This window comes from Mycteria americana, chromosome 1 (genome assembly GCF_035582795.1).
Source record: "Mycteria americana isolate JAX WOST 10 ecotype Jacksonville Zoo and Gardens chromosome 1, USCA_MyAme_1.0, whole genome shotgun sequence".
Lineage (NCBI taxonomy): Eukaryota > Metazoa > Chordata > Aves > Ciconiiformes > Ciconiidae > Mycteria > Mycteria americana.
In genome coordinates, this window is record NC_134365.1 from 121,356,484 (window position 1) to 121,383,451 (window position 26,968).

Below are 26,968 nucleotides of genomic sequence, written 5' to 3' on the forward strand. Positions count from 1 at the left end.
TCCCCTCCCCTCCCGCCGCGGGAGGCGCGCCCGGGCGCCGTGGGGGAAGGGGCTGCCGCGGAGCTCCGCCGGCGCCCGGCGGGGAAGGCGGCTCGCCGTTGCCACGGTAACGCGGGAGGCCGCTCCCGGCATGGCTGCTTCCCCGCCCCAGCGCCTCCCAGGCCTCAGCCCCACGGCCCGGGGCGGTACCTGCGTCTCATCCGTGAAGAAGACTTTGTTTCCTATGCTGAGGCAGACTCGCTCCTCGGGCGGCACCTGCCTGCGCAGCTGCCGAGCCGGGGGCGCCGGGGGGCCGGCGCAGCAGCAGAAGGTGAAGGAGCAGCGGGAGCGGTGGAGACGACGCACGGTGCGGCGGATCAGCGCGGCCGAGCAAGGCCCCCAGCGCGCCCATAGGTAGAGGTAGCAGAGCGTGATCAGCATGGCGCGCGCCCCCCCACCCCACGCCCCGCCCCGCCGCCGGCCCGGCCTCCCAACGGCCAGCAACGGCCGAGCGGCCGCGAGGGGAGCCCCCGCCCCGCCCCGCCTGCGCCAAAGAGAAAGGGGCGAGCCGGTTGGGCAAGCCGGCCGGCCGCTCTGATTGGCTGGCGGCCTCGCGCGCTCGGCGCCCCGCCCCTTTTAATTAAAGCCCGGCGGAGTCCGTTGAGGAGCCTGGCGCCCCGCTCGCCCGTGCCGAGGCTCGACGTGCGGCTGACGCAGCGAAACCGGCGGTAACCACTGACGCGAAGTAGCACCTAGTGCTGCAGAAAATACAAAATTATGCTTTGAAACAACGTGTAAAGAAAATACAAATCATATAAAAGCGCCAGCCCGGGGGTTGTCTCTCTGCGCCGTCAGTTGTCCCCAGGCTCTGGCCTGAGGGGCGGTGAGAAGGACCGCCCTCTCGCCCTGGGCATCACGGCTCGGCCTCTCAGGGAATCCTCCGCCTTCTGCTCTCCAAAGCCAATGCTGTCCTGATGGACAATGGGTCTGGATGAATGCAACGGTTCAGTGTTGTGGTGAGGGGTGGGGAGGGCCTGCCCTGCGGCTCTGTATGTCACGCGTGGTGCCATCTACAGTGTGGATGCAATGCAGGGAACTGAACTGACTTTTGCACTGTAAAGATCAGTTTGCTATCCCATCAGCTGCATTTGCCCTTGCTGCTGTGGGTCACAGAAAAGTTTATACCCAGTAGGCAAAACAGTGAGAGCCAAAGTATTCATTGCTTGTTTCCATGCAGCAACAGGGAAGGATCTCATCTTCCTCAGGAATGGCTCTGCTCTGCCACCTGACCTTACTTCAGGGTCCATGGCATCCTAGAGGAGCAGTATCCCTTCCATCGCAGAACCAGATGAAGACACCACTCTCCAGGCCCCACACCTGTTCCAGGGTAGCCACCAGAGGGCAAAGCGGGCACAAACAGACGCACTTGATTTCAGCCGATTCGTTGGATTCACCGCACAAGAAAGGTGAGGTCAGGGCTCAGCAGGGCTGGTCATTGAAGCCAGAGTGAAGAACAGCCTGTTGGGGAATAAAACTGTGGGATTTGCATGTGCCATGAACGCTGCAAACACAACTTGCCACTACAGAAGATGCAATAGAGAACTTATACAAGGTATCCTTTATTCCTGTGGTACATCTATGCACGAAAGTTATTAAATAATTTTTATATTTTATGTGGAAGGTAGTCACAACATTGAGCTATGTGAAAAGAACACATATATCAGTCTGATCCTAGCAGATATTTAGTGGGTGAAATAGATATTTAAAGGGAAAAGAGAAGGAAAAAAAAAGACAAGAGGAAAACTGCAAAAAAGCTAGAAGAAGCCAACATTAAACAGTTGTAGCTGACTGATACATGACAATTGTTTCCTGAACAGGGTGTGAAGAGACTTTTTTTTTATTATTCTGAACTCAAGGCCTTGTATGCGCTTGGAAATTTACTAAAACAGGTATTCTAAAAGAACAATTTCCTAAATGGATCTCCAGCAACAACACACTGGCATTGTAGATAAACAAGGAACAAATTGACCCTGCAAATTTTGGAGCGGACATCAATATGAAAGAAACTCCACTGGTACCATGACAGACTTTTTTACTTCTTTAAGTCTGCACCCACAGTAGAAGCTTATCCAAAATGGTAGGAATCGCTGACATAATTTCGATTTCCACAATGCATGGCAGAAACGGGTGACAGTTTCAGTTGGAGGGTCAAATAATTTAAATAATTCTCCTTCTCAAGCTTAAGAAATATCAGCCTTGTGCTGCTGCTGTATCCTGTACCTATTCTACAGAGAGCAAAACAAAGTCTCCAGTGGTCCTAACTTGGCATTATACACTGTTCCTTTGTGTGTCTTTATCTTATGCAGGAAGTCAAAATACTTACCCAGGCACATCAAAAGAAAGAAAACAAGCAAAGTATACAACCTCAAAAGAAAGCTCTCAACTTTGGAATTCACTTTCTCTGTATAGTTCAGCAGCACATGCATTGCTGACCTTCAGAGCACACTGCAAAACACAACTGTTTATATAACCTTTGCACGATGAGGAACATGCTTTGCTTAGTCCTGCAGTGGCATCGAATGCAGTCAATGATATTTTGATCCTTTTTTTTTTTTTTTAAGGTTCCCTTACCCTGGAAAAGTGTATGAATAAATAAAAAAACAGAATCAAAACTTCCTGATGGAAGGCAATATAAAGCAGAACAGTATACAGGCAAAAACAGTCACCATTTTAACACAAGTTTCTACATATGTTGGCACATTTTTTATTAGAATAATTTGAAGCCATAAAGCTACTGTTGGTTTTCTAGTTTTTATTATAGTGCAGCTTAGACTTAATCATGACAAGCTCCAATTAAAAGGTTAAGAATTTTAGATTGAGAAACATCTTTTTTTTTTTTATTGTGAAGCCAAGGCCTTGTATGCACCAGGAAATTCACTAAAATAGGTATTCTAAAATAACTATGTCAATCAGTTCCTCCTTATAGGAGGGTGGAAGGAAGCCTTGGAAAGAAACAGTGAGTAATATTAGCCTTCAGACTTCCCAGAACACTTGGGTTTTGTCATAGAGAAAAGATTACAGAAAGATGTTGCAAGATGCTGAACGCACACACGTGGAGACATGAAATTGTTTAAAGAGAATTTAAAAACCCTGAAGAAAGTGAATAGGCTAAATTTTGAATTCTGCCTGCAAGCTCAGAGAATCCCCCCGATGGGAGAGAAAGGCCAGCTTCAGTCGGGGGGGGGGGGGGGGGGGGTGGTGGTGGTGGTGGTGGTGTAAATCTCCATTAGCTCTTCAAACCGTCCATGTGGAAAGGCTCCCAAAGGAGGCAACTCAGGAGCCAACTCTAGCATTTAACCTCAGCATAGATGAGTGTTTCTTTTTTTTTACTTTAAAGGAGTATTACGAGACTGGCCTTGCTGTGTTTTCTGAATGACTCTGTTTCCTCCTCCCTCTGTCCCCTAAAAGCTTTTCCAACAATTTCTCTTTGAGGAGCTTTGCATGCTATTAGTGGCTACAAATGCTTCTGTCATGTTGTTTAATACCAGATATTATTCAAAACTGTAAATGCTTTAGAGTTACCCTGTTTCCTTTACTATACCAATTTATATTGAACGTTCTGCAAATGCACAAGTGCTTTCATGAGAAAAAAAAAGAGTAAAACAGGTTTCCCACAAAGATAAAAAAACCTCTTCCAATTAATACAAAATAATTATCTTATGGCTCATCTTTTTCTTGATACACAATACTTAATTCCTATAAAGTCAGAATTAAGTCTGTCAAAGTTATTCTCAGGTAGTATTAGAAGTGTGAAAAATACTCCTGACTCCTCAGCAAATAGACAGGGATCTGTAACAGAATCAGCATTTTCTGATTCTGTGAACTGTTCTTCACCAAATACAGCACCTCATATTAAAATTAATTATATTGCAAAAAGTAATATAGTTCTTAAAATTAGACAGCTGTGACTGGACTAACCACTGCCTTTTTTTTCTTGTCATAAACTAGAGATCACACACTCTTACAGCTGCTTATATTTTACTGGAATAAACCATTTTCCACAGATCTGCAACCTGAATTTAGCTGATGATTTCCATGAAAATGCCAGTTAAAGATGTATGCTTCAATTAATTAGTACAACAGTGTAATATTAACTTACATTTTTTTCTACAGTGTTACATGTAATTATATGAGATTACATTATAGCTTCATTAACAAAATTATATTTTCAATAATTTTGTAATAAAGTTGGTCTTGCAGGGCTTTATCGACAGATTTAATTGAGGGTAACTTTGCATCTTCCAGAGAGCTATATGTTAGTAGTTTAGGCTTTAGTCCTGCACTAATATCCATGTTAGCAGCTTCTATCCAGAGGGATAAATCAATTATCCTCACATATGGATCTGATTGCAAGATCAGGACCATAGACATCAGTTGTGTAATGCATGCTTCCCTTTCAACTATCAAGTTAAATTAGGTCTAAATAAAACTAAGCTGATGAAATTATATATGAGTATTTAAGACTGTAATTCAGCAAGATATTTAATTACAATTTAGGTTACTTAAGAAGTTTGCCATTTTTTCTCAGGACCCATGCTGCTATTGAATATGTATTCTGTTATTTGAATGTTATTCACCATATTCTTCATTCTAATAATTGTACTGATTTTGATACATAAATGTTTAAAGTGATTGAGACTGTGCGTATATTTTCTCCTCTGAGATACGGTATTATTTACTTAGTTACAACTTTACAAATATCACACAGTATTTAAACATGGGAGGGAGTAGATTTAGACTGTAAGTCCTCTATTACATATTGCCTTGCTTCCCAGAACAGCATTTAATGGCTTTGGCCCTTCAGTTTAAAACGTGGCTATTTGTCACAGCAAGAAGGGATGTTTTAAAGAACAGGAAAAATGTATGTAAGAATTGGACCTCAACAAATCGAATCCCAGATTCTGTTACTGAAGCCTACTTCAAAAACATCAGAACCTGTGTCACACAGTTACTTTTGGCAGTCTTAGGAGTGCCAAGTAGATAACACAAACCGTACAACTTGCGTCAATGTAGGAAAATCAGTCTGACTTTCAAATCTGACCTAAGCTCCTCCCCATTAGAAGAATGACATTTAATTTTAAGCCAAATCAGTAGAAGGCACAAAAACCCCACACGTGCAAAGGTATACATACAATGTTTTCTAATACAGAACAATTTCAAGGGAAAATGATGTCTCCAAGGGAATGTATCCAGTAGTCTTTATCTGTGAGTCCAACCCCTTCTTGCTGACTGGACACGTGCTACCTCCAGCTGGATCATAACTTCAAAAAGAGTCACAAGGCTTACCTCAGAGGGATCTGACTCCCACAGAGGATTTTCAGTGTACTCTCAAACTGACTGTTTTGATGGTTTCTTCAGCTAAGTCAGCTAGAAGGGACCTCATTTGTACTAAATAATCAACGGACATTCCATGTTCAGTAAACGAAATTATTTTTCTCTCTCTGGAAAGAAAGTTCACGGTAGAAACCAATTATACTTGGGAGCTGAATCTGTTTCCTTTGATGTCAATGTGTAAACAGCACCAGTGGAAAGAGAATTCAGCTTTAGGTTCTTATAATCCTCTTACATCTCTGCAGTAGTTGAGAAATAAAGGAAACAAAGTGAACCGTAGCAATGAACCACAACAATGAAAATCAGATAATGTCACCCACCAGGTAATAAATTGTTCTTGTACAACGTAACAGGCAATGAGTAATGCACGCTATGAATGAGAACAGTGGGAAGAAAGCTTGGAAGAAGTCTCTTTCTGTTCAGTCTTTGTAGGCTTAAAGCATATATTGCATACTTTGAAATAAAAGATTCCTCAAAGCGATGGCATTCATAACCCTTATTCTTTGATAGACAGAGTCATCTTTTTTTGGCATAAGCTTTCTTCTCCATCCATGAAATAGCAATCAAATTAAAGGAACATCCCTATAGTCTTGAGAAAGTCACTAGGCCTGTCTTCAAATCCTCCCACCTCCACTGATTTTTGGTACCTTTTTTAAAGTTAGGACATGGAAAAGACTTCAGTCATTTAAAGAAATATTTTACATTTAAAATTCTCTTCGAGTCTCTGTTACACTTTTATAGGATAGGATGTTGATGAGTTTTCCCAAGACATGCAAAAAAAGAGTATTTACATCATACATTTCATATAGAGCAAATACAGAGTTTGTAAAACAGTGACAGAAAGATAAAGGGTGTGGATTATTTTCCATGGGATTTGCTAACCAGACTTAACAAAAAGCCTCTGTTTCCCTAGCAGTGCTCTCCCCAGGACAGCCTGCCAATGTGAGAGCGCTATCTGTGCACTGTTTGGGGGCATCAAAAGAAATCTCATTAAGGACGTTTCTCTCCTTTTACCTGAGGCCGTGTTTGTTTTAGGTAAGTATTCTTTGGGAGTCAAGATGAAGGAGGGGCTGAAAGGCCCAGGCAAGCGCCCAGCCTGCCACAGGCTTTAGACCATCAAATGCCATGGAGGGTGCAGCTGCAGGTCTCCCGCTCCAGGCTGCAGCGGGTCGCATCTGTCATCGCTCTCGGGGCGCCCGGCAGCAGCAGCGGCAGCAGCAGCACCCGTCCCGGCCGAGGGAGCACCCAGAGAGGTAAGGCAGGCGCAGGGAGACTTTTTTCAGCAGCCTTCCTTCCAAAACTCCGACCGTAAGTGTCATTTGAACATAACGATTTCGGCATTGAATAGACAACAAAAAATTATTTCCAACTTCAGAAGTAAAGGGCAAAATAGGTCTCTCAAAACGGTTCACTTGGAACAGGTATTTTATTTGTTTTGCCAATATTTTATCCTTTTCAGTCAAATATTTCAGAACTTACTTATAAATTGAAGCAAATGAAAATTAAGCTTGTGATAACTGATTTTTTTTAAGTTTATTTACTTTCATATCTGAAAGCACTCTTCCATTTCCCCAACTGTACGGATCTGTTACACAGCAGCAGAGAGGGAAAGTACTGTTAAAAAGAGCATCCATAATCATAGTCCCTTGCACCAAACAAAAGGCAGATGTAGCATCCACCACTGCGTATGCTCTCTTAAGCTAATTAGACCAGATTGCCCATGTCAGTTTAATGCTGGAGTTGCTTACTCAATAAATAACAGCTGCTCAATGATGACATAGAATCTGTGTTTAGACATACTGTCAGAGAGGGAGGGTTGCTTTTTATTTTGTAGCAGTGCTGCATAAATAAAAAGATTTCAGTATTAATTACATCATCATTTGGACTTCAATGCAGCCACTCTGAGTTGTGAAATCTTACAGGGAAATGACACCTTAGTTAAAAATGTGCCAGCCATTGTCTAGTTTGTTTAATCAGATCGTAGAGAGAAGACAGACTAATATTGCCATAGAAATCAGATTTACCAAATCAAAATGTGTTGAAAAGAAAAAAATAATGTTATTTCAAAAGATACCAGCAGAATCTAACAAAAGGAGCTGTACTGTACGGATATTACCACAAAGAATTAACCGTGGGAGCACTATTCTAACTTAATCTTTCAGCAGCCCTGCTTTATGGAGGCCCTGGATACTCACAGCAAGAGACGGTGAGATGACAGAGAATCAACAAATGGTGAGACTAAATTCTGGAGAAAATAATCCTTATAGAAAACAGGTGCAGAAATTGAAACTATTTGAACACAGGAAGTGAGGCTTGGTCATCTATTCATTTCTTCTTTCAAGCATTTCTTCAGTGATAGAAAATAGGGTTCAAATTACAGTGTTTTGGACATGATAAGAGTTAAGAGTATCTCTAATTTTCTATCAGATATAGAATTATTATCAGTTCTTAAAGAGTTGCAGAAAGCACTGCTTACTCAAAACAACCCTTATTTTAACAGCAGGGTTTTTTTGCTTAATTATAAAAATAAGAATATCCTCAGTTTGAAATTTCCAGGCCTAGTCTGTACATGATATTTTGTATATAGGGGGAGTTTGAGTGAAAATTACTTTAAGGTGAAATTTAAACAACATACTTTCAGGTGCACAATTTTATTGATTGTTTTTAGGGACGGAGGTTGCTATAGCTAAACTAGCTAGGAAATCAAAAGAAAATTGGATTTTAAAGTAGCTCTTACTGCCAAGTGCCTTTGAGAGGCATGTGATTATTAGTTTTACTTACTCATGTAGGAAGATTTGTTAGGTTCAAAGAACAAAAATTAGGAGAGATTGAAGCACATTCAACATAGGTCCCAATGCTGCGAAAAATGTATTGAAACAGTGGTACTCCCAGGCTTAGTTTTAAGCACCTGCATAAGCTTTTGCAGAATCCGATCCACAGTTACACCTTCAACTTTTTACCAAAGACTCAGCAGGTTAAGACAACAACTCTCCTTAGTGCAAGTCTTTAAAGACTCACAATTTCTACTATATTCTAACATGTGCAACACCTTTTTACCTTGTACTTTTTGTCTGCTGAAGATAGAGGTTGTAACTGTACAGATCTGAGGCAGTGCCACACTCCTTCTGGCAGGCGCCTTGGGAAAGCGTGCGGAAGAACGTCCTTCCCAGCAGTGTTCCAAGCTTTGCCAGAGGCACCTGTAAATTTGCTAAGGATGAGAGGAGTCTCACTCTCATGAGAGTACATGCTTACAGTGATGATTTCAAGAAATTAAGGTTTCTGAAATTAGGAATTTGTGATTTATTACTGAGGTTATGTTTTTGTAGAAAATTATATTCAACCAGCTCAAAAGTTTTAATTCACACTTGGGCTTCTGCCCACTTGTGTAAGAAAAACAAACCATATATGAAGTTTTCCACATTCATGCCAACAGCCTGGCATTGTTTCAAGCCAAGTATAACTGAAACAGTTGGTTTCAATTTTTTAACATTTCTCCTTCCTGCCAGAAGCTTCTCAGATCCTTCTCATCCATACTTTATGGCCCATCCACACTGCTTCAGCATCCTAGATGCCTCTGCAGCTTGGGACCTAATGAGGGCTGAAGGAGGGCTTTAGGAGCCCTTTCGTATGCTTTTTAAGAGTCACGACAACTGAGGAAAGATGTTTGGATACTTTTTGTGGTGCATAGGTGGGAAGAGGTGCTCACTAATGCATACCTACATCCCATAGCTGTGGAAGGCAAGAGGTATCTTCGACAGCAGAGTTACCGAGGTTTCTAGCAGAAGGCCTTCCAAGATGGGTTGAGCACAATGTTTTTGCTAGTTAGTTGCATGCTGGCTACTTTTACTTTCTGCAATGTCTACATACAAATGCCAATGCTTTACAGATCAGTAGGCACTCCAAATGCTGGAGAGTGAAGCAAATAAAAGTTTCAATATCCTCTGTGTAATTAAAAAAATGTTTAGGAATATACATATAAGAATCTAGCCTGAGAATTTGAAAGATGCAGAGCAAAGTGCTAAAAAATAAAAGTACTGGTAAAAAAATTTAAACTAATAATTTTACCCCTATTGCCAAGAACATGTGTTACAATATACTCTGTAGTTACCTATACATAATATACTTTTCCTTATATAAAAAATAACTTTTCCTACTACCTAAATTCAAATATGTTATTTATGCTTGAAGAAAAGCCATGAAAAGTACTTCAAAGTTACTATTGCCATATCTACAACATATTACAAATTAACACTGAATATTTTCTGCTATATACAAATAACTGAGTTACATTTTGCAATTAATTGGCTTATCAGAATTGCTTTTCAGAAATGCTGTATTATAGTCTGAAAAAGCATATAATGTGTGTTTAATCAATATGTGTTATTACATATATAATTATTAAAAAGCAATATGTATTCCAAAAAGAAGACAGTAGAAAATACAGGTCAATAAAGATAAAAAAGACTTTTAATTTTAATGTAAATATGAAAGGAGAAAAATAACATATGGTATTTAACATAGACGTTATGATCACATCTACAATGTTCAGTTAGATGAAGAGTCCATTTTATTAGGTACTGTGGAAACAAACTAAATGAGTCTCTTGATTAAACAAAAAAACCTCAGCAAAACCCTAACAGCCTGAAAACAAATATTTTGGCTACAAGACAAACAGGTGGGTATAAGAGAAATAAGCCATCGTGAAAGGTACGGAGAGAATTCTGTAAGACTCCTTGCTCAGCCCGTAGCCCAAGGGCTTTTTGGGGCCCACTAAAATACCCATGCCGAAACCTACTTCCTCAGAAAGATAGATTAATTGCTCTGACAGTGGCAAAAGACATCTTTGTCTGTTTGTAGCAAAGTGGATGTTTTCTACCTTCTGTTCACTAGAAGTTCTAGTATAGCAAAGCTAAATCTTCCTATTTTATGCACCATCAAGTTTATAGCAATAGGAGAAAAAAATAAGTCTTCTTGTTTTAAGATATGGAAGAGATATGGAAGAGAATACATGCCTACAAGATGAAGTGATAGGGTTCAGTGACTTTGGGAGATGCTTTCAGGTTTACGTTCCACATTTGTAGTCCTAATAGGATTTAGTAACGTTAACATTTGCAAATTATTGGTTTTTATTGTCACTTTAATTTGAAGGAATTTATTCTGTGCTAAATTTAATTTTGATATTTAAAATATATTTTTGCTACCTACTCTGTTGTATCAAAAATGCTTGCTTTTTTATCGCTGTTTGCATAGAAATATCAGCTGCCAGTTGTCTCTTGATTTTACTGTTTGGACTCTTAACATGCTTGTGTGATCTCTGATTACAGTTAAGCTTGCTGACTTGAACATTCCAACCCCAAACTACTGGTTAGTGTAGTTAAAGAGGTATTTTATAAAACCCTAACCTCCTGATCCTTTAAACTGGTTGAAAATCCATTTTTCTTCTAATCACTGAACTTCCATTTGGTGGTGTTATTAGCTCACCAGTCGCTATAGACATTCCATGAGAACTTAAGCAAAATGTACAACTTCATGGCTTTATGGCTCATAAAATGTACAAGTTCAAATGCTTTGTTAAATGTGCAACTGTTGGCAGACTATGGGCACATATGTTCTCTGAAGTACGCTTAGTCAGAGTAAAACAACATGCAGCACAGCAAACAAAGCAACATTACTGTAGAAGAAAAAAGTGAAATCTTCATTTTTAGCCTATTCTAAATAATAAATATGTCTCTTTACAGACAGAACTGGATGGTCAACTAATAAATTTTAGATCAAAAGGAGCCCTGGGGTTTCAACATCCAGTGAGGTGAGTTAAATCCTATCATTTGATACAGGAAAAGTGACACCTTTCAAGACAAAACATATTCCTTCTTGGGAGAAGTATCAGTTTGTCTCTGGAGTATCTCTTTTTAGTAATGCAGTTTAACTACTCACCAGACTCCATAGATTTTTATCCCTCCACAAGGAAAGATGCCCAGGCTGAACAGAACCTGAAAAAATATGCTAATAACGAAAATAAGAAAAAAAAGTACTCTTAAATGAAACAATGTTCTTCTGCCTCATCTAATTTATATTTACATTTATTAATATGATAACAAGCCCACAAAGCCCAAATAATTAACGTGAACAGCTGCTAATGGAATGTGACTTGTTACAGATCTGTGTTGAGCTTGCCTAAATTTGCTCTTGAATAAAAGCTGAACTCCTGGTAAAGCTTTTCCAATGCTTGGGGCATTTATAAGGTTTTTCACCAACATTTGCATTCTTTAAGGCTTAATGATGTAGAAACTCCTGATTTGGACTTTTTGTTTAGAGGAGGAAAATTAATGGAATATCCCTCTTCTTTATAAGCACTTGTTTTTATAAAAGTTGCAGAAGCTTAAATTCTGTGTGACCTTTCTCACTGGCAAATTTAATTGAAAACTGGCCAAAGTGGAATGAAGAGGAAGAGATGTACATACATACGCACACAAAAACACATACATACATATACAGACCGCATAAGTTTTGCTTTAGTGGGAAAGCTGGTGAAAACCTGAAATGTAAATTAAGACATCTATGATTTCAATACAAAACAATATGAATTCTGAAATAAATCTCTCTGTGTACACCTCCTCCACCTGGAGACACAAAACCCACTAAGATCAATCTCTGTGCAACAGGCAACCCACCCCAATCTTAACCTGGTGTCTTAATCTGAATTCCAGAATCCCAGAACATTCCTCAAACTTCCCTCGGTTGCGTGGGACACTTCCATTCTGAACTGTGCTAAAAACCAAACCAAACCATCTCAAGCACACATCATTGCCCTGGCAACACTTGATCAGGGTGGGACCTTAGATAAATCCAATACACAATATGCCCAAAGCAACTGAGGTAACTTAAAATCAACGGTACCTTTTAGTTACCAATTTCTATTTTAAAAGACAAGGAACCTCAGGATTTTTCTCTCTCCAAGGAAAGATAAAAATAGGTTTTAATACTCAAGCTAGCTTAGCTGGGAAAGTGTCACATAGTTTTACTTTTTCTCTTAAAATATGTTTTCTTATTAGACTTTATTTGCCCAAGTCCAAATCCCACAAATTTCTTAATAACATCGGAGAGAAGGTTCTGGCGAGTTTTCCAGTACAAGCTACAATTCACTTCTACAATGATGACACTGACTCTGAGGAAGATGAAGAAGAAATCAGTTCAGCCTAATAACAAAGACTGGTCAGCCTTGACAAAAACAAAATAAAAATTAAAAAAATCAAGAGATAAAAAAAGAACTGTCAGAAATGTATGGGCAAACATCTGACCAAACAAAGAACTACATCAAAGCTCATGAGAAAACTATTTATAACTATCTTACCAAGAAGAATGAGTCAATGCAACTGGAAACTAAGAGGAAATCCTTTTGTGTTTTGAGAGACTTTTAAATAAAACCCTGAAGCTGAACAAAAGATTATAAGGTTTAAATCAAGTTGGTGTAAGTAACACGGATTAAGAACATTAAGAGCACTGTACTTAGTTACTCATTATTTTTTACATTGCAGTCCTGATAAAATGAAAAAAGGATTGATTATGAGGCAAAATAATATAATGTACAGCCCTGAAATAACCCAAAGGCTTTGAAACACAATGTTTGAATTTAAGCAAGAAATTATTTAAAATGCAAAGACTATTGTTTATTAGCTCCCTGGGGCATGTTTATTCTGATATAAATGCTGTATGCCAAATTGACCTAATGTATTTCCAGTATAACCCCCTGTCAAGACAAGTTCTAAACAACAATTGTGATATTTTCTGGGGTCCTGTCATTCTGTAACTATCAGATTTCCCCCCTGTAAACAGAAAAGTGCCTTTTTGTCAATCAGAAAAAAAGTCAACCTTGATTAAAAACTATGATTTAATTTAATGACACATTAAAACATGCATTACGTGCTACCTTTTTGTCTTCACCACAATATTAAAATCTTATTTCTATAGCTTAGTGCGCTTGAATCTATGATTTTAACATAACTGACCTACTGTTAATTCCCATTTAGTGGGGGTTTGGATGTGTATCTTGCTACCTTGATATTTCTTTTAAATTGATGTTCAGGAAGACTTAAGTTACTAATTTTCATAAGCATCTGTATGTTATGTACAATGTAGACACATTTATTCCAACACTGTTATTCCACTAGCAAAAACTGCTTTTTCAGTAGAGTTTATTTCATTCAGAGAATTGTATAATCTGTTGTGCTTAACCTTTTGTTTGCATAAATTGTGTATGCTCAGAGTTTGCCAGTACTTGTCTTGCTATGCCAGCATTTTTTAATTAGCTCAAGGATTAGCTATCTGGCCCCACTATGCTTCAGAATTATTATGCTTTAGGTATCTTATTTCTAACCAAAACTGCCGTAGATTCCCCAGAGACAAGGCAAAGGCAGAATCCAAGATTCTTGGCCTTTTCTACACTACTGTTGGTGGTGTAGATAAGGTCAGAGAGTTATAAGAACCACTTAAAGTGTGTGTCAGACTTTACTCTTAGTACAACGTACCGTCAAACCGAGTGTTATAAATTGTAAGTCTAGCAAATTAGGATTCCAAATGAATGAACATATTAGAATGTAGGATTTTTAAAAATTCTCCATTTACAAACTAAAAAGTGGATCTATTAATTAAATTTACCCAAGGAGACAGTATCCTATAATATATGGAATTACAAGAACTAGTTGAAATTGTAAACCCTAGTGTGACACAAAAATTCAGCTTTTACATTTCACTCAATCATCATCTCCACAACTTCACTTCCCAACCTATGGAACTAAAATACAGACATTTTAAAGGTCTTTCACTTCTCTCATAAGATATCCTAAAATTATTTATGCTCCAGCTTCATCATTATTCAGTCTGTAGCACAAACAGAAAAGCATCCAAGATCACTTAACAGGTCAGTGATGACATATTCCCTACAATGGTCAAATTATTGTATATTAAGCCTCAACTTCTTCCTTGCAAGAAGCTCTAGGCTCCATCAATGCTCACTGAGTTCACTCCCAACATTTGGAGTTCTGCCCTCACCTTGAGTCCCGAGCAGGGCTTTTTCTCACCTTTTAAGACACCGCTGTGTGCATGCGTGCTGCCATTTTAATCTGTGCTACGACACAAATCAACCTGGTTACTGCTGAATTGTTCAGGCCTTCATTGAGGATTACTGGAATCTGGAGGGATGTGTTGAAGGAACCATCTCCATCCGCTATGAAAATGGTAGCTACCACACAATCCCCACACAGCATGGTGCTCTGTAACACACCCACTACACTGAACAGCCATTTGCCTTACACAGATATTGTCACCATTTAAGGATCCATTATCTAGAAGAAACACTCTGTAGGTTCTTCCTTGCTAATCCTTACCTTTCTGTTGAGACCATGTTGCCTGTTACTTCCTCCTCTACAGCTTCTCTGCCTGCCCTGCAGGCGCCCAGCAGTGGGCTGTGGTTACTCTTTAGAAAAGCATCAGATAAGACCAGTGCATGCTTGCAGACACAGATGCCCAGCAAGAGCTGGTGTTACTATCGTTGCAGGATAGCAATGAGGAACTAATATCTGCAGGACCACATGACATAAATGGAGGCCAGCTTTAGCTGCAACTGAGACTGATCTTCCTGCATGAAGGAGAGCTTTCAAGCTGGAAGGATTAGCATCAACAGGTGGGACTATGTGTGACACTGAGGTTTATTAACTCCAGAAAGAAATCTTCAAAAGCTCTATCTGCAAATGCAGTAACTGCAGCTTGGATGACCAGCAGAAGTTACCAAGTTTTCAGAAAGAGAAAGCTTCTAAATATCTGTGTCTGGAGTTAATACCCAATCTTCAGCATCAACACATCATCTTCCAGGCACTCACTCCATTTGTACGGAACTTTGTTATCCTGTCCTGTACTCTTACCAGCTGGTAGTCAACCAGTCTGGAGTGGCAAGTGGCTCACTGAGATCTGTGAAAAAGCCTCCTGGACAAGCGCCAGCAGCATGCCAGAACACTGCCAGGTTCTAAGTCAATTTTTGGTTGGTGAAGTCTGATGAATATTTTGAGAAATGGAAAGCATTGGTTTCAGTGTACTAACTATTTTTCAGGAGTGTTGGTAAAGAACCTTTGGTCAGTAGAAGCAGCTTCAGATGGGGTAACTAGTAAAACAAACACGAAAGAACAGACACAGTGTAGACAGTGCCCATACATACTAACAGAACTACTACATCAATAACTGGATAGGGCATCTTATTCCAAGTTTCTTGGTAACATGTCCAGGCAGAATCTGAACATTTTGAACTTGTCCAGAATTTCCAGACCTACAGCAAACCAAGTGGGACAGTAGCACCATTAAAAATATTCCTAGGCAGAAAAGAGGAGCAGTTTTAGACAAATGCTGGTGGTTTGGAAATCCCAGACAGGTGGCCATGGAATAAATGCAGATCGACTACCTGGAATGCGAGCCATAAGTCTGCTGTATCCTAGGAAGTGATAGTCATACTTGACATGAATGCAATAAAGAGGGCGGGGGGGAAGGATGATCAAGTATATAGATTACACAAACAACAAAACAGATCAGAACTTTTCAGCCTGGAAGACATGATTGAGTATATGAACGTAGTCTTTAACATCTTGAGTGGCTTGCAGATGGTGGAGAATGATTGAACATCAAATGAAAATAGTGAGCAACGAGTTTAAAAAAGGAAGCACTTAACCCAACTTGTGATTATGCTGTGATGTTGTTTAAAGTAAGAGTTTACCTACTTACAAAAGTAAATGAAAGACTTTCATAAGAAAGATACAAAGATAAAAACATCTGCCTCAGAAGTTTCACATTGTTGCAGGCTGGGGAAACATTAGTAGCTTCCTGCCCTAATCTTTGCTCTTGCTGGTATAGCAGGCACTTACAGCCAGTGTTGGAGGCAGGATATTAGCTATATCTATCTTTGGTCTCGTATGAAACTGCCATTTTAATGTTCATAAATGGGCTACATCCTGGATGCTTCAGATGTAGATTTAATGACATAAGCAAGTGCTGATACAAATCTATGCCTCTGAAACAGAAAAAAGTATCTCAAGAGAAGTGTGTTCTTTAAGACAGCAGAAGAGACAACATTATTAGAAAAATATAATCAGATAATGGGTGACAGTCTTAGCAAAGGCTGTTAGAAATATCAAAATAAAACATCTTGCACATCTGCTGAGGTCTGACAACATTGTATCGGCCTAAACTGATCCAATTTCTCAGTCTCTGCTACACATTCGATTTGGCTTCCCCTGTATTGTCAAATTCCATTTTCAAATTAAGGTAGTATTACTGTACTATTTACCTGATTGGTAATATTTAACTACAGTCATTAGAGGAAGCCAAAACTGTATTATCCTTTTCCCATCGGGCCAGCACTTTTTTTTGTCGAGTAACTGACTGTCTTTTCATGTTACAATGTCAACATACCTTTACTTGCACACTTAAATAAAATGTGCATTGCGATCCCTTACCAGTTTGTTAATAATTAAGAGAAGACTAAAAGTGAAGTAATACAGCATCTCTGTTATTCAACTGCAGTTAACTTTCAGTTTTCAGTTCTAGTTTTTTACTTCACCTGTGATTTGACCTTGTTAAGTTTTCAGTGACCTTAGAATCATCCATCACTTACAGGAAAAAGATAACAAAGCATCCCCAAAGAATGAGTTTATTGTGAGGTTACTACTTCAAAGACAAGACCAGTAACATAGCATTTTCCAGATTAAATTGTTGGCTCAGGATCTCTGTTCCACAGAACTTCCCTTAGTAGTTCAACAGCTGTAACACTTCCAGCAAATGCTACCTTTTGATTTCCATTGTCCAAAATTATGATAGGAAAAGACAAGTTAATGTTCCACTGGTACATGAATGCTGGAGAGGTATCTAGACAATGTCTACATTTTTATATTTCTACTGTACGTATTCATGTGAAAATAAAAATTAAAGTATGTTCATAAAACAGTCCTGAATTCTAAGCTCTTTTAAGACAAGCTCTTGAAGGATACATATATCCAAGAGAAGCGTATCCTCGCATGACTAATTAAAGTTTATTGAGTATTCTTTCTAAATATGATGCAGTAATGATTTGGATTAAGAGAAAAAGAACTATCACAGAACAACTTTTTTTTCTAAGCTACATTTATACTGAGAGAATAACAACAGTAGCAGGACTAAATTGCCACAACTGAGAAAAGGCAATCTTCACAATAGCGGTTTTACGAGCTCTAGACACAAAATCCACCCAATTCACTGAAACATCTACCATTTAATTACACTCCATATAGTCATACTTTCCAGACTGGATTAATCTATCAGCTGCTTTTAGCAGAAGGCTGAGAATTAAGTTGATACATAAACTGCACAGCATACCAACAAAAATTACTTTGGCAATCGCTCTGTAAGGAAACTGGCAGAACAAGACTAAATGCTTCCAAATCTTTCTCCTCAGAATACGATTCAATTCATTAATAGAGGGAGAGATACAAAAACCCCCATTCATCTCAGTTGTTTTAGAGCTGACTGGAAATCTAACAGTACAGCAGCAAGCAGGACTTTGCATGAAACATTTTAGCCATTCAGACTCAAGTGCCCATTGAAAAGGTGCATTATGGAACAAAACATATTTACACAAAATCATTTATTAACTACTCTGTTTGTAAGTCAGAAATACTTTATCATTTATACCCACAAATGAAACTGAAGTCCAGAGAAACTGCCTGGTAAAGAAATCAAGTATTCAAAAAGTCTTTTGAAAAAGAGCTTTAGTGGTGACTTTCTCATTGTTCCTGTAGGTTGGAGCTTTGGCATGAACGTGAATTAAGTATTAGAGAAACACTATATCAGGGCAAAGATCTCATAACTTCTTACCACTCTTATAAAACTGAATTGCTACAGATACAGCCAAGACATTGATTTGTTACACCCTCCTGGGACAGACAGCTGGAGCAGGGGAGAAGAGGAAGAATACTCGAACATTATTTAGACTACCTCACCATTATCTCCATTCTCATATTTTTGTCAGAGATGGTAAGTTCACTGTTCCTACAGTTATGGTCCCTTCTCTTCATTAAGGTATTTTTTCAGCCTAACTTTGCCTGATTTAACTTACAGCATCTTAAGGCCCACTAAAAAGAACAACAAAACCTATTAGTATTACTTTACCACCATCTTGCCTGGTATACGTTTTACTTGCCCTTGGTGGCAGAGTTGCATTTTTAATGTTTATAGACTACCTAGCACAGAGGTGTACCAGTGAACAACTGGAGTACCAGAAAGAGATCTACACTATGGAACTAAAACATACATACATTTTTCCCTGCTCCTACTCTCAGAAAAGCTTCAGGCACACTACCTGCATGGCAGGCAGTATAAGCCCTCCTGATTCAGGCCAATTTCTAAATTTACAGAAATGCTGCCTGCAGCAACAGTATAAACATTTAATATTATAGCTTTATGATTTATATGAGGGTCTTTGTACTTACCGATATCTGAACTTTTGCCATCAAAAAATCCAGACTAATATAATTTGTTACTCACCTTTTAGCCCATTCTCCAGCCCCAATCACAAACAATGGTTATTTTAAAGATCATCAAATCGAGTTGACAACATTCCATAGTATGCTCAAAATATTTAAGATCACCTGTACACTTCAGAATGCATTAGGTAAAAGTATACCTGCATATCTCAAGGAGAAAGATGACTCCATTTTACTACTGCTGAAACAAGTTTCTTCCCTCAGCACTGCTTCCTGCAAGGGTATCACTTTCATGCCTACAAACTAAAGTAATATTTGAGATGCTGTGTTTCTTTTACTTTCCTTTTCTTATTCCAGTCATCCTGTAGGAACAGTAAACACAAACACAAAATTGTGCTAGCTTTTTACTCATACGTGCTTGCATATTTTACTCTACGCACTGTATACCTTTGAACTTTGCAACGGAACTTTTACCTCTTTTACTATAGCTCCCTGTTGATCTCAATGGCAAAATACTTCTATTAATGCTTACAATAAAACCGAAATTATCTGGATACACAAAGAATTTCGCTCTTCTGCTACTTCACATGCATACACTCTGTATTTGCACTGAAGCCCCTAAGCTTATGGCATTCAATACAGTGCAATGCAAAAGACCAAAATCCAAGATAGCTTCCCTTTTTAATCATTTGCATGACTCTCTAAAGTTTTTCTTTCAATACCTCTCAACCTGAATATAATCTGTGTTGTTACTACCCTTCCCTTTATGGCCAAGATGGAAAGGAGAGAGACATACTCTACCACCTTTACAGAAATTTGGCAACCACGGCTATATTATTTCCTTTGGCATGCAACCTTTTCATTTGAAACAGTGCCACTTTGTTGGTTTTTTATGACATGTTTACACACACATTCATTCAAATACCATCTGGGGAGAACCTGTCTTACAAAATTAAGTTTACAGCAAGATGTGTAAAATACCATCAGTCTCCAATACGATAAAAACTGCGGAAGAATCCTAGAAGTTGCATTAAAAAGCACAGCTGAAGTTTCATCATTCGGTTTATTTCAGCAGCGACAATGCAGTTGGTCTAACTCCATTGGTTACTACTGGTTGTGCTATAACAATATGCCATCACTAAGTCAGAAGGGTGAAAACGGGGGCAAATTTAGTTTTTTGCCTTTATTTACTTAGTTTTTCCTCAGACTCTGAGAAGAATGGATACCTGATATCCAGTCTTTGAACAGGTATGTTTTGTAAAGAAAGGCACTACTAGCAACACAGTTCAATCATTTCAAGTTTTTTTCTGAATAATATCTAAGGCAAAATGTATATAAATCCCACTAAATAACTGTAAGTGTGCTGTATATTTACAAAAGGCAGACTCTCTCTTCTCTTTGCTGGCAGAGGTGCGTATCTTTTCCTTAATTACAGTCATAGGCAAGACCATGAAATGACGGATCCCAAACACCTGCCAATTCCCTACAATGTATTTATTAGCCCATATACACTGTGCTACCTGGTTTTATTTTGATCACAGAGGCAATTTCTGAAGTGTCAACCATTACTCCTAAGTTGAAGAAAAGGTCACTACAGTGTCTTTGAAGCACCACTACACAGTAGTGACAGAAAAGCAAAGATTGAGTTTCATGCCTGCAAGTTTTACTTAAACAAATGGCCCCAGTTTGCCTACTCACTTAGGTGCCTCTGTTAGTTTTCCCATAATTGTGAGGTCCACCGTTAAATGAAATGGCAGATTCATCACTGATACAATCTTTGTCCAAGGTTTACAGTCCTTTAATTTGTATGCTTTCAGGGCTTGCGGGCATTTTCCAGTAGCTTTTCTTTATCCTGAAGGGATTTGGGTATCCTTAACAAGGGACTAAATTAATCCTTACATCAAATGATACCAGAAACGTGGCCTTCACTTGTTGTCAATTTAGAATTAAAAATGAAATTGCTTTCTCAGAAAGCAAAAGGAACCTTGAACACAGGCAGAAATTACACAGAAAAAAAGATTACAGTCAATACTTCAGTGTCTACAATGTGATTAGAGAATTGTTAAAAAGAGTAAATACATCTTCATGTCTGTTGATCATAAAATCTTGAATTCACCCTATATATGGGTGTTTGAGCATGTAAATTAAAATTAACAGAAGGGCAAAATCGTGGCAGGAGGGGGAAATAATAGCAACTGGGGGCAAATTAAAAAACAAAACTTCACAAAGAAGTCTACAACTATCAAGCAAATAAACATTGTACTAATTTACAGTCATTAGGAGTAGGTACAAATACTCACTCTTTTGAAATGCTCCCAAACAACAATATGCCTAAAATCTACTATGTCAGAGTGAAATGTTGAAAAGCATTTTTTCCTGCATTTAGAAGGTATTTTTCTCCTACCCATAATACCTAGCATGTTTTTTTTCTTCAAATGAAGCTGGAAAAAATAGCAAGCTACTGAAGACTAGAGGACCAAGAAACTACAAATTTCATATTCATATCAGATCAACTGTTACCAGGTCTTAAGACTTCCCACAGCAACTGATGGTTGTTTTGACCAATTTCTAAAGAATTGGCATAAGATTCTTCGCACAAATTTTCAAAAATTTCTTATTATCTTTTAATGACACAATGATGTGTTTAACTAAATTCTCTGCTGGTCAGAAGTTGGCTTACAGACCTAACAAACAGTAATGAGGCTCTATTCACTGGTCTTTATAACCAAACTAAATAACCTTGACTACTGAAGATAAATAGATTAAAACCAGTAATAACTGGGTTTGTGACTCTTGGAAGAAAAGAAATACAAATTGTGTCTCTGCTCAGTAATACATACATGAAAGAAAATTCACCGTTTAAGAAACATCTGAACCATTGCCATAACAAGTTACTGTGCTTTGTGCTATAGCCTAGATTAATAAGATGGACCTGCTGGTTCCTGTATTTCCAGAAATTTCTTTGAACCTAGTTTCCAGTATTCTTAAGAATGGTTTAAAAAAAATGTCATTTCAAGACTTGTTTCAGAAAATCTTCACAACCCACCTTCCTTATTTCCGGTAATCTTGGTATTTTAATAAGCCCACCAATTTGGCGTGGCACTGGAATCAACATAGTTTGCTCAGTAAAGAATTATGTAAAGAAAAATGGACCACTATACACCTTTACCCAGGACAAATATCATAGAACCACAGAAAAAGGGCTAACTTTAAAGAAGTAAGAGTTAGCTACATTTAACTAATATTTAAAACTGAAACCTGTATTATTTACAATGTAAACATTTCAAATTAACATAACTTGTAAAAAAAAGATCCTCAAGCACTTGACTAGCAGAACACATTTTCTCTCCCTGAATTCAAAAGGAAACAGAAGTAAGCTACATCCAAAAGCTATTTCTTTCACTCCCAGAGGGAAATTACAAGCAGAAATCTACAAGTAACAGAACACTATTTTAAACTCACAAGAATGGTTAGCTAAGGTAATGTGGCATAATTCTCATACCAATGCAGGTTATTAAGGTGCATGCATAATAATAAAATCAAGCCATCTCAATGAAATATGTTAACATCGATTTACTTAGAAATTCAGAAAAAAAAAAAGCTTTGTTCTACAAGCAGAAAGAGGGGTTTTTTTAGATCGGAGAGGTTTTGATTTCCTTATGTAACACTTCTACTAATCCTTTATTCAAACAGATCTCAATAACGACTATCTGCTATTGCAGATTCCTTTTTCAGGAAGGAAAAACATTCTGTTTACTTCACTTATGGGAATATCCCTCAATGCTGGAATTGCTTCTTCTTGAAATTTCTTCTGTTGCTGCTTTTTTGCATAGTTATCTACAGGAGACAATGAGAACATTCCACATATTAAAGATTTTTTTCTTTCAAGAAATGTTATATAATGCAACACTGTATAAATTCAGCTACTGTAAGCGATGCTGAAAACCCCATCTTGCCGAGGTATAATGAGATGGTCACCAGAAACCCAGAAGCGCTTTACATCAACATATATTAGCACAGCCCTTGAAAAAATCAACCCTACCCTCCTGCTGAAATCACTGTATGGGACTTTGCTTGGTTTAAGATGCTGTATGACATTAAACCGTAACTACCCAAAGATAAAAAGAACAAACAAAACCCCCCACAGTGAACAGCTCGGTCTGTAGTTTGAATACTTTGTACTAGGATTGCCACAGAGAGATGCTGTCCACCTTCCCCTTATCTTGGCTGCTTGTTCCCATCACTACACAGCACCCATTCCTATAATAGCACAAACATTTTTACAGGTGCACTTTGAACACAATTATGGAACTGCTCCCTCTGAAAAAGAAAATTTTCAAATATAGTTGTTTTTCAAACAGAGTAGGTCCCCCATCCCACCTGCCATACAGCCACACAAACTCTTGGGTTGACACCAAATGAGAGGGTGACATGGGAGTGTGAACGAGTAGCCAGGAACACAGGGATGACTAAATGGCAGTTCTTGACAGAAGCATTAGCGTAATGTATTTGAACTACTGCCCTGACCGATTTTTTTCCTTAGCAGTTCAGTGTAATGTAATACTATGTATGTAGTTTGTTAAAACGATGCAACTTCAGCAGTCTTAGCAATAGGCAACTTTCTTGCCAAATTTTACTGTCTGCATTTTTTCTAACAAAAATGGCCATCTGCAAATAGTGGTGGAATTCCTCATGTGGAGGAAAATGCAGCTGCCTGGAGAATATTGTGAATGCCTAGAACAGGCCTCTTTGGCAGGAGTAAAGGCTATGCAAAAGTTGAGATAAATACTCAGTAACAGCTTTTTTAGACAGGGAATTGCTAACATTTGGTCAGGTCTCAATACTGCAGCATCCTCCTTCGCACCACCTCGACTCTGCGTGCCTTCCCACTTCTGCCACTGCCAGGTAGATACTCACGCCCTCCTTCCAATGGCACTCTTCACTAGTCTGTAATGCAAAGTCCATGCCTGGGAGAGCTTTATATGCCTAACCCCTGCTCTGCTAATGTTGTCTGTTTTACTAACAAAGTACACTTTACTAGTTGGAAACCACTGCCATAAGATAGCAAAGAGGAAAGAGTCAGGCTTGTGGCTATGTTTTCACTCTAATACTTCAGTGCTTTCAAGAACTCCTTTTCTAGATCAAAATATTTAAATGCTTAAAATTTGATTTATATTATATATGGCTACATATATATATTTACAGAAATTATCAGTTAAGTATGAAAATCTTAAAAAAAACAGCAGTAAAGTTACCTGTAATGGTATGTGTGGAGTTAAGTGGAGCTGTACTCATCATGTTAATACCAAAAAGTAATATATAACCAATTCCTATAGCAACTAGTAGGTACACTGGCAACGCAACTGCCCAGTACCTGAGGAAAAAGATTTTAAAATTTACATATCATAATAACAAACACCTAATGATATACCAGTTTTAATGTAGTGGTTGTATCTAGCACAAACTTAGCCAGGAGGAAAAGAAACAGTACCTCTGAATATGGACCCTGGCCCCTCCAAAGAAGATTACTGACTGCAGAGTCACTAGCTAGTTTGGTATAAACCATCAAATAGATTCCTTACAGAAGGCTTTTATTTTTTTAATTACAGTTTAAAGTTTACTGTGTTTTCATCAACAAACTTCCTGGAAACAAAATGTCAAATTTACCATAGAACATTCAAATAGTATTTCTTTCACTACACAATAAAAGATTTTCATCATAGCTACTTATCTACATAAAATAACGCTTCACAAAGATTACGGTCCTTTATCATCAGGAAAAACTGGATTAAACACAAGACCACTATTTAAAAAAAAGTTTTGTTATTTGACAATAATTAAGGGTGTTCTATACTCACACATATTCAGGCTAAAGAGTTTAACTGGTTGAACTTACTTTTGAGGCCAGTATGTTAGTCCCAATGAGAACAGCCAACTCTCAGGAACATATGCCCAGATAAGATACAACACTGCACAAAAGAATTAAAAAGTCATAATAGTACAACTGATACTGTTTTAGACTTCCTAAGTTTTAGAGCAATACTCCCCTACTGATACATGCTGAGAAAATACTTTGCTTTTACACTATTTAAACCAAAATAGCTCTACCAAAACATTGTAGAAAATGCCTCTCAGACACAAAACCTGCCCAATATGGGGGCAGTGTTTTGTAGCTGGTTATACGATATCATTTTTATATTTGCTTTAACATTTAGTTTCTGATTTCCTATGTAGACAGACATTAATTTCTTGCACACTGAACTGCAAGAACAAAAAAAACGTCAGTAAAAGGATGCCAAATGACACTGAATGCAGAAAACATTAAAGCAGAAAAAGATCAAATGGGTCATTTTGTTGAAAGAAAAGTTGGTAGAATTGCAGCGCTTGGATGGAACTGTTCAGAACAAGTTATTGGAAATCCTTTCTGATTCTTGCAAGTTAATCATTTTCATGTCAACAAAACAATACTGAGAAATTTTGCTCCCTAACAACAAATCTAGAGTAAGGTTTAACAAAACTTGAGGGGAACAGGTTAGTAGCCAGTGACACAAGTTACAGAACTGCAGTGACTTCCTGTGAGAGGAACAGAAACCAACTTACTTTCATTTCTACTTACTTCCTAAGGGTGAGAAAGACTTACAGTAGGATCCTGGTTTATTATTTGACTATAGTATATTTGCAGCACCTTTTCTTCTGTTGAAAAAGCGTTCTCACCCTCTCAAGCCTTGGTCTTGTGTGGGCATGCAAGATCTCCCCAGTGAAAGCACCTGTCACACCAGCAGAGAAATGCTGGTATAACCCTAATCATTTTCCATTGCTGTTGACCAGATTGACTTTTTTTTTTTTCAGTATTTGGGTGGGGAAGGTTACACTACTACTATCTATGTAGGTTGGTTACACTACTATCTATCTACGATGGTTACTGAATAGTGACAACGTATGCAATGCAAGTAAAGAAGTTACTAAAATGAGAATGCAGAGAATTTTTTAAATAATTTGACTCTCTAATACTATTAAAGACCCCATAGTAAGGTTAAAGACAGACAATACATGAGGAAATCACAAAAGGCAATAACAGATCTTTGTAAACGACTGACAGGTCTGGCAAGTAATGCTCACTTAGTTCTTCATCACGCACCGGTACAATAGGTGGTGTAATACAACTTTGACTCTTTTCAGATGGTCTTATCAGAATTATATTTGTCTTGTAAGCAAAGCAACACTTTTCGGTGAAGTATTCATTTAGTAAGCCAGTATACTTACTAAAGCCAAACCACGATCCTAGAAAAAGAGCAAATCCATATATTGCTCTTTCTGGCAATGGGGCTGGAGAGTTTTCAACCATACCGGTCTCTTCCCTTTAACTTCGGGGGGTGGGGTGGAGGGGTGGGAGTGGGGCGGGAAACACGGTGAGAAGCTGTTATAGGTTTCTCGGCAAGTTCCTCTCGGAACATCCCGGTATTCGTGCGTGCCGGAAGCGAGACCGTACGCGCTGCCGGTTTTGCTCCCTCGCCCACGTACGCGCCCCCCTCGCCTCAGCCCCGGGTGAGGGTGGGCGTGGAACACGCGCATGCGCCTGCCCAGCCGCGCCCGCCAAGCGGCCAGCGGGGAGGCGCGCGCGGCGGCCGTTTCACCCGCTCCTTAACGGACACACAGGAGCAGCGATGCTACCGATCCCCCTTCCCTCCTCCGCCGCACGGACCTCCTGCCCGCAGCCCCGCCCCACCCCGCGAAGCCGCTCTGCCTCCCTCCTTTCGAGGTCACGGCCTGGCTAGGGGAGGAAACCACACCCAGGACACCCCCCGCAGCAGGAGGAAGGCGGAGGCGCCCAGCCGCACTCCCTACCCCCCCCAGTACCGCGCGTCCGCCTCCCCGCCGGGCCGCATCTCGCACATGCGCAGCGAGAGAACCCCCTCCGCCTCGCCGGCTCCGTGCCCCTTCAGCAGCGGGCGCATGCGCAGAGCCTGTGAGTTCGCGGCAGGCGGGGACCGCCGGCCGCTTGCCGCGGGTTGGCTCGTTCCCTTGACGTCAGGCGGTAACTAGCCAGTAGCCGGGGTCCGGCTGAGTGGGGGTGTTGGCGTGCGCGGCGGGAGGGGCTCGCT

At 39.2% G+C, this 26,968-nt stretch overlaps 4 protein-coding genes and 2 long non-coding RNA genes across 12 annotated transcripts in view; 3 read left to right on the forward strand and 3 right to left on the reverse strand.

Moving 5' to 3' along the window:
* The window catches only part of HLCS (holocarboxylase synthetase), a 126,659-nt gene extending 126,227 nt beyond the window's left edge, over positions 1-432 (reverse strand). The window contains exon 1 of the mRNA XM_075518477.1: positions 190-432. Within this exon, the coding sequence (XP_075374592.1) occupies positions 190-420 (231 nt within the window). The 5' untranslated portion in view covers positions 421-432. The remainder of the gene's footprint in view (positions 1-189) is intronic.
* Positions 241-3,222, forward strand: LOC142417646 (uncharacterized). 2 transcript variants are annotated; one of them, XR_012778092.1, is made up of 4 exons: positions 241-393; positions 1,217-1,591; positions 1,966-2,116; positions 2,601-3,222. It is a non-coding gene; the product is annotated as an uncharacterized LOC142417646 (long non-coding RNA). The 2 variants fall into 2 exon arrangements; XR_012778091.1 differs by having other exon boundaries at positions 1,217-2,116.
* Positions 1,391-22,058, reverse strand: LOC142417643 (uncharacterized). The gene is made up of 4 exons (XR_012778089.1): positions 19,067-22,058; positions 12,393-12,535; positions 11,305-11,360; positions 1,391-1,497 (listed from the first exon to the last, which is right to left on the reverse strand). It is a non-coding gene; the product is annotated as an uncharacterized LOC142417643 (long non-coding RNA).
* Positions 6,208-13,298, forward strand: RIPPLY3 (ripply transcriptional repressor 3). Of its 3 annotated transcripts, XM_075518494.1 has the most exons (5): positions 6,208-6,623; positions 7,533-7,602; positions 9,100-9,169; positions 11,113-11,176; positions 12,423-13,298. In XM_075518494.1, exons 1-5 carry the CDS (start codon positions 6,496-6,498, stop codon positions 12,568-12,570), a joined length of 480 nt encoding a protein of 159 aa, XP_075374609.1. In that variant the 5' UTR covers positions 6,208-6,495; the 3' UTR covers positions 12,571-13,298. The 3 variants fall into 3 exon arrangements, with proteins under 3 accessions (XP_075374609.1, XP_075374619.1, XP_075374625.1); XM_075518504.1 differs by lacking the exon at positions 9,100-9,169 and having other exon boundaries at positions 11,109-11,176; XM_075518510.1 differs by lacking the exon at positions 9,100-9,169 and having other exon boundaries at positions 7,536-7,602; positions 11,109-11,176.
* Positions 22,059-22,111: 53 nt separating the features above from the next.
* Positions 22,112-26,820, reverse strand: PIGP (phosphatidylinositol glycan anchor biosynthesis class P). The gene is made up of 5 exons (XM_075518524.1): positions 26,724-26,820; positions 26,130-26,230; positions 24,763-24,835; positions 24,122-24,240; positions 22,112-22,703 (listed from the first exon to the last, which is right to left on the reverse strand). The coding sequence occupies exons 2-5, from the start codon at positions 26,209-26,211 to the stop codon at positions 22,573-22,575; spliced, it is 405 nt and encodes a 134-aa protein (XP_075374639.1). The 5' UTR covers positions 26,212-26,230; positions 26,724-26,820; the 3' UTR covers positions 22,112-22,572.
* Positions 26,712-26,968, forward strand: part of TTC3 (tetratricopeptide repeat domain 3) — a 67,952-nt gene continuing 67,695 nt past the window's right edge. For 3 of the 4 annotated variants that reach the window (XM_075518429.1, XM_075518445.1, XM_075518436.1), the window contains exon 1: positions 26,760-26,901. In XM_075518429.1, the coding sequence (XP_075374544.1) occupies positions 26,760-26,901 (142 nt within the window). Of the gene's footprint in view, positions 26,902-26,968 lie in introns of all 4 variants that reach the window. The other variant, XM_075518470.1, reaches the window with a different exon arrangement.

Excerpts from the sequence above, each read along its gene's own strand:
- RIPPLY3 (XM_075518494.1), top strand. The coding sequence starts at position 6,496 with ATGGAGGGTGCAGCTGCAGGTCTCCCGCTCCAGGCTGCAGCGGGTCGC. Across the intron at positions 9,170-11,112 it reads CAGAAGGCCTTCCAAGATGG|AACTGGATGGTCAACTAATA; the intron begins GTTGAGCACAAT and ends CTTTACAGACAG. Across the intron at positions 11,177-12,422 it reads GGGTTTCAACATCCAGTGAG|ACTTTATTTGCCCAAGTCCA; the intron begins GTGAGTTAAATC and ends TTTTCTTATTAG.
- PIGP (XM_075518524.1), bottom strand. The coding sequence starts at position 26,211 with ATGGTTGAAAACTCTCCAGCCCCATTGCCAGAAAGAGCAATATATGGA. Across the intron at positions 24,836-26,129 it reads AGGATCGTGGTTTGGCTTTA|TGTTGTATCTTATCTGGGCA; the intron begins GTAAGTATACTG and ends TCTTTTGTGCAG. Across the intron at positions 24,241-24,762 it reads CTAACATACTGGCCTCAAAA|GTACTGGGCAGTTGCGTTGC; the intron begins GTAAGTTCAACC and ends CTTTTTCCTCAG.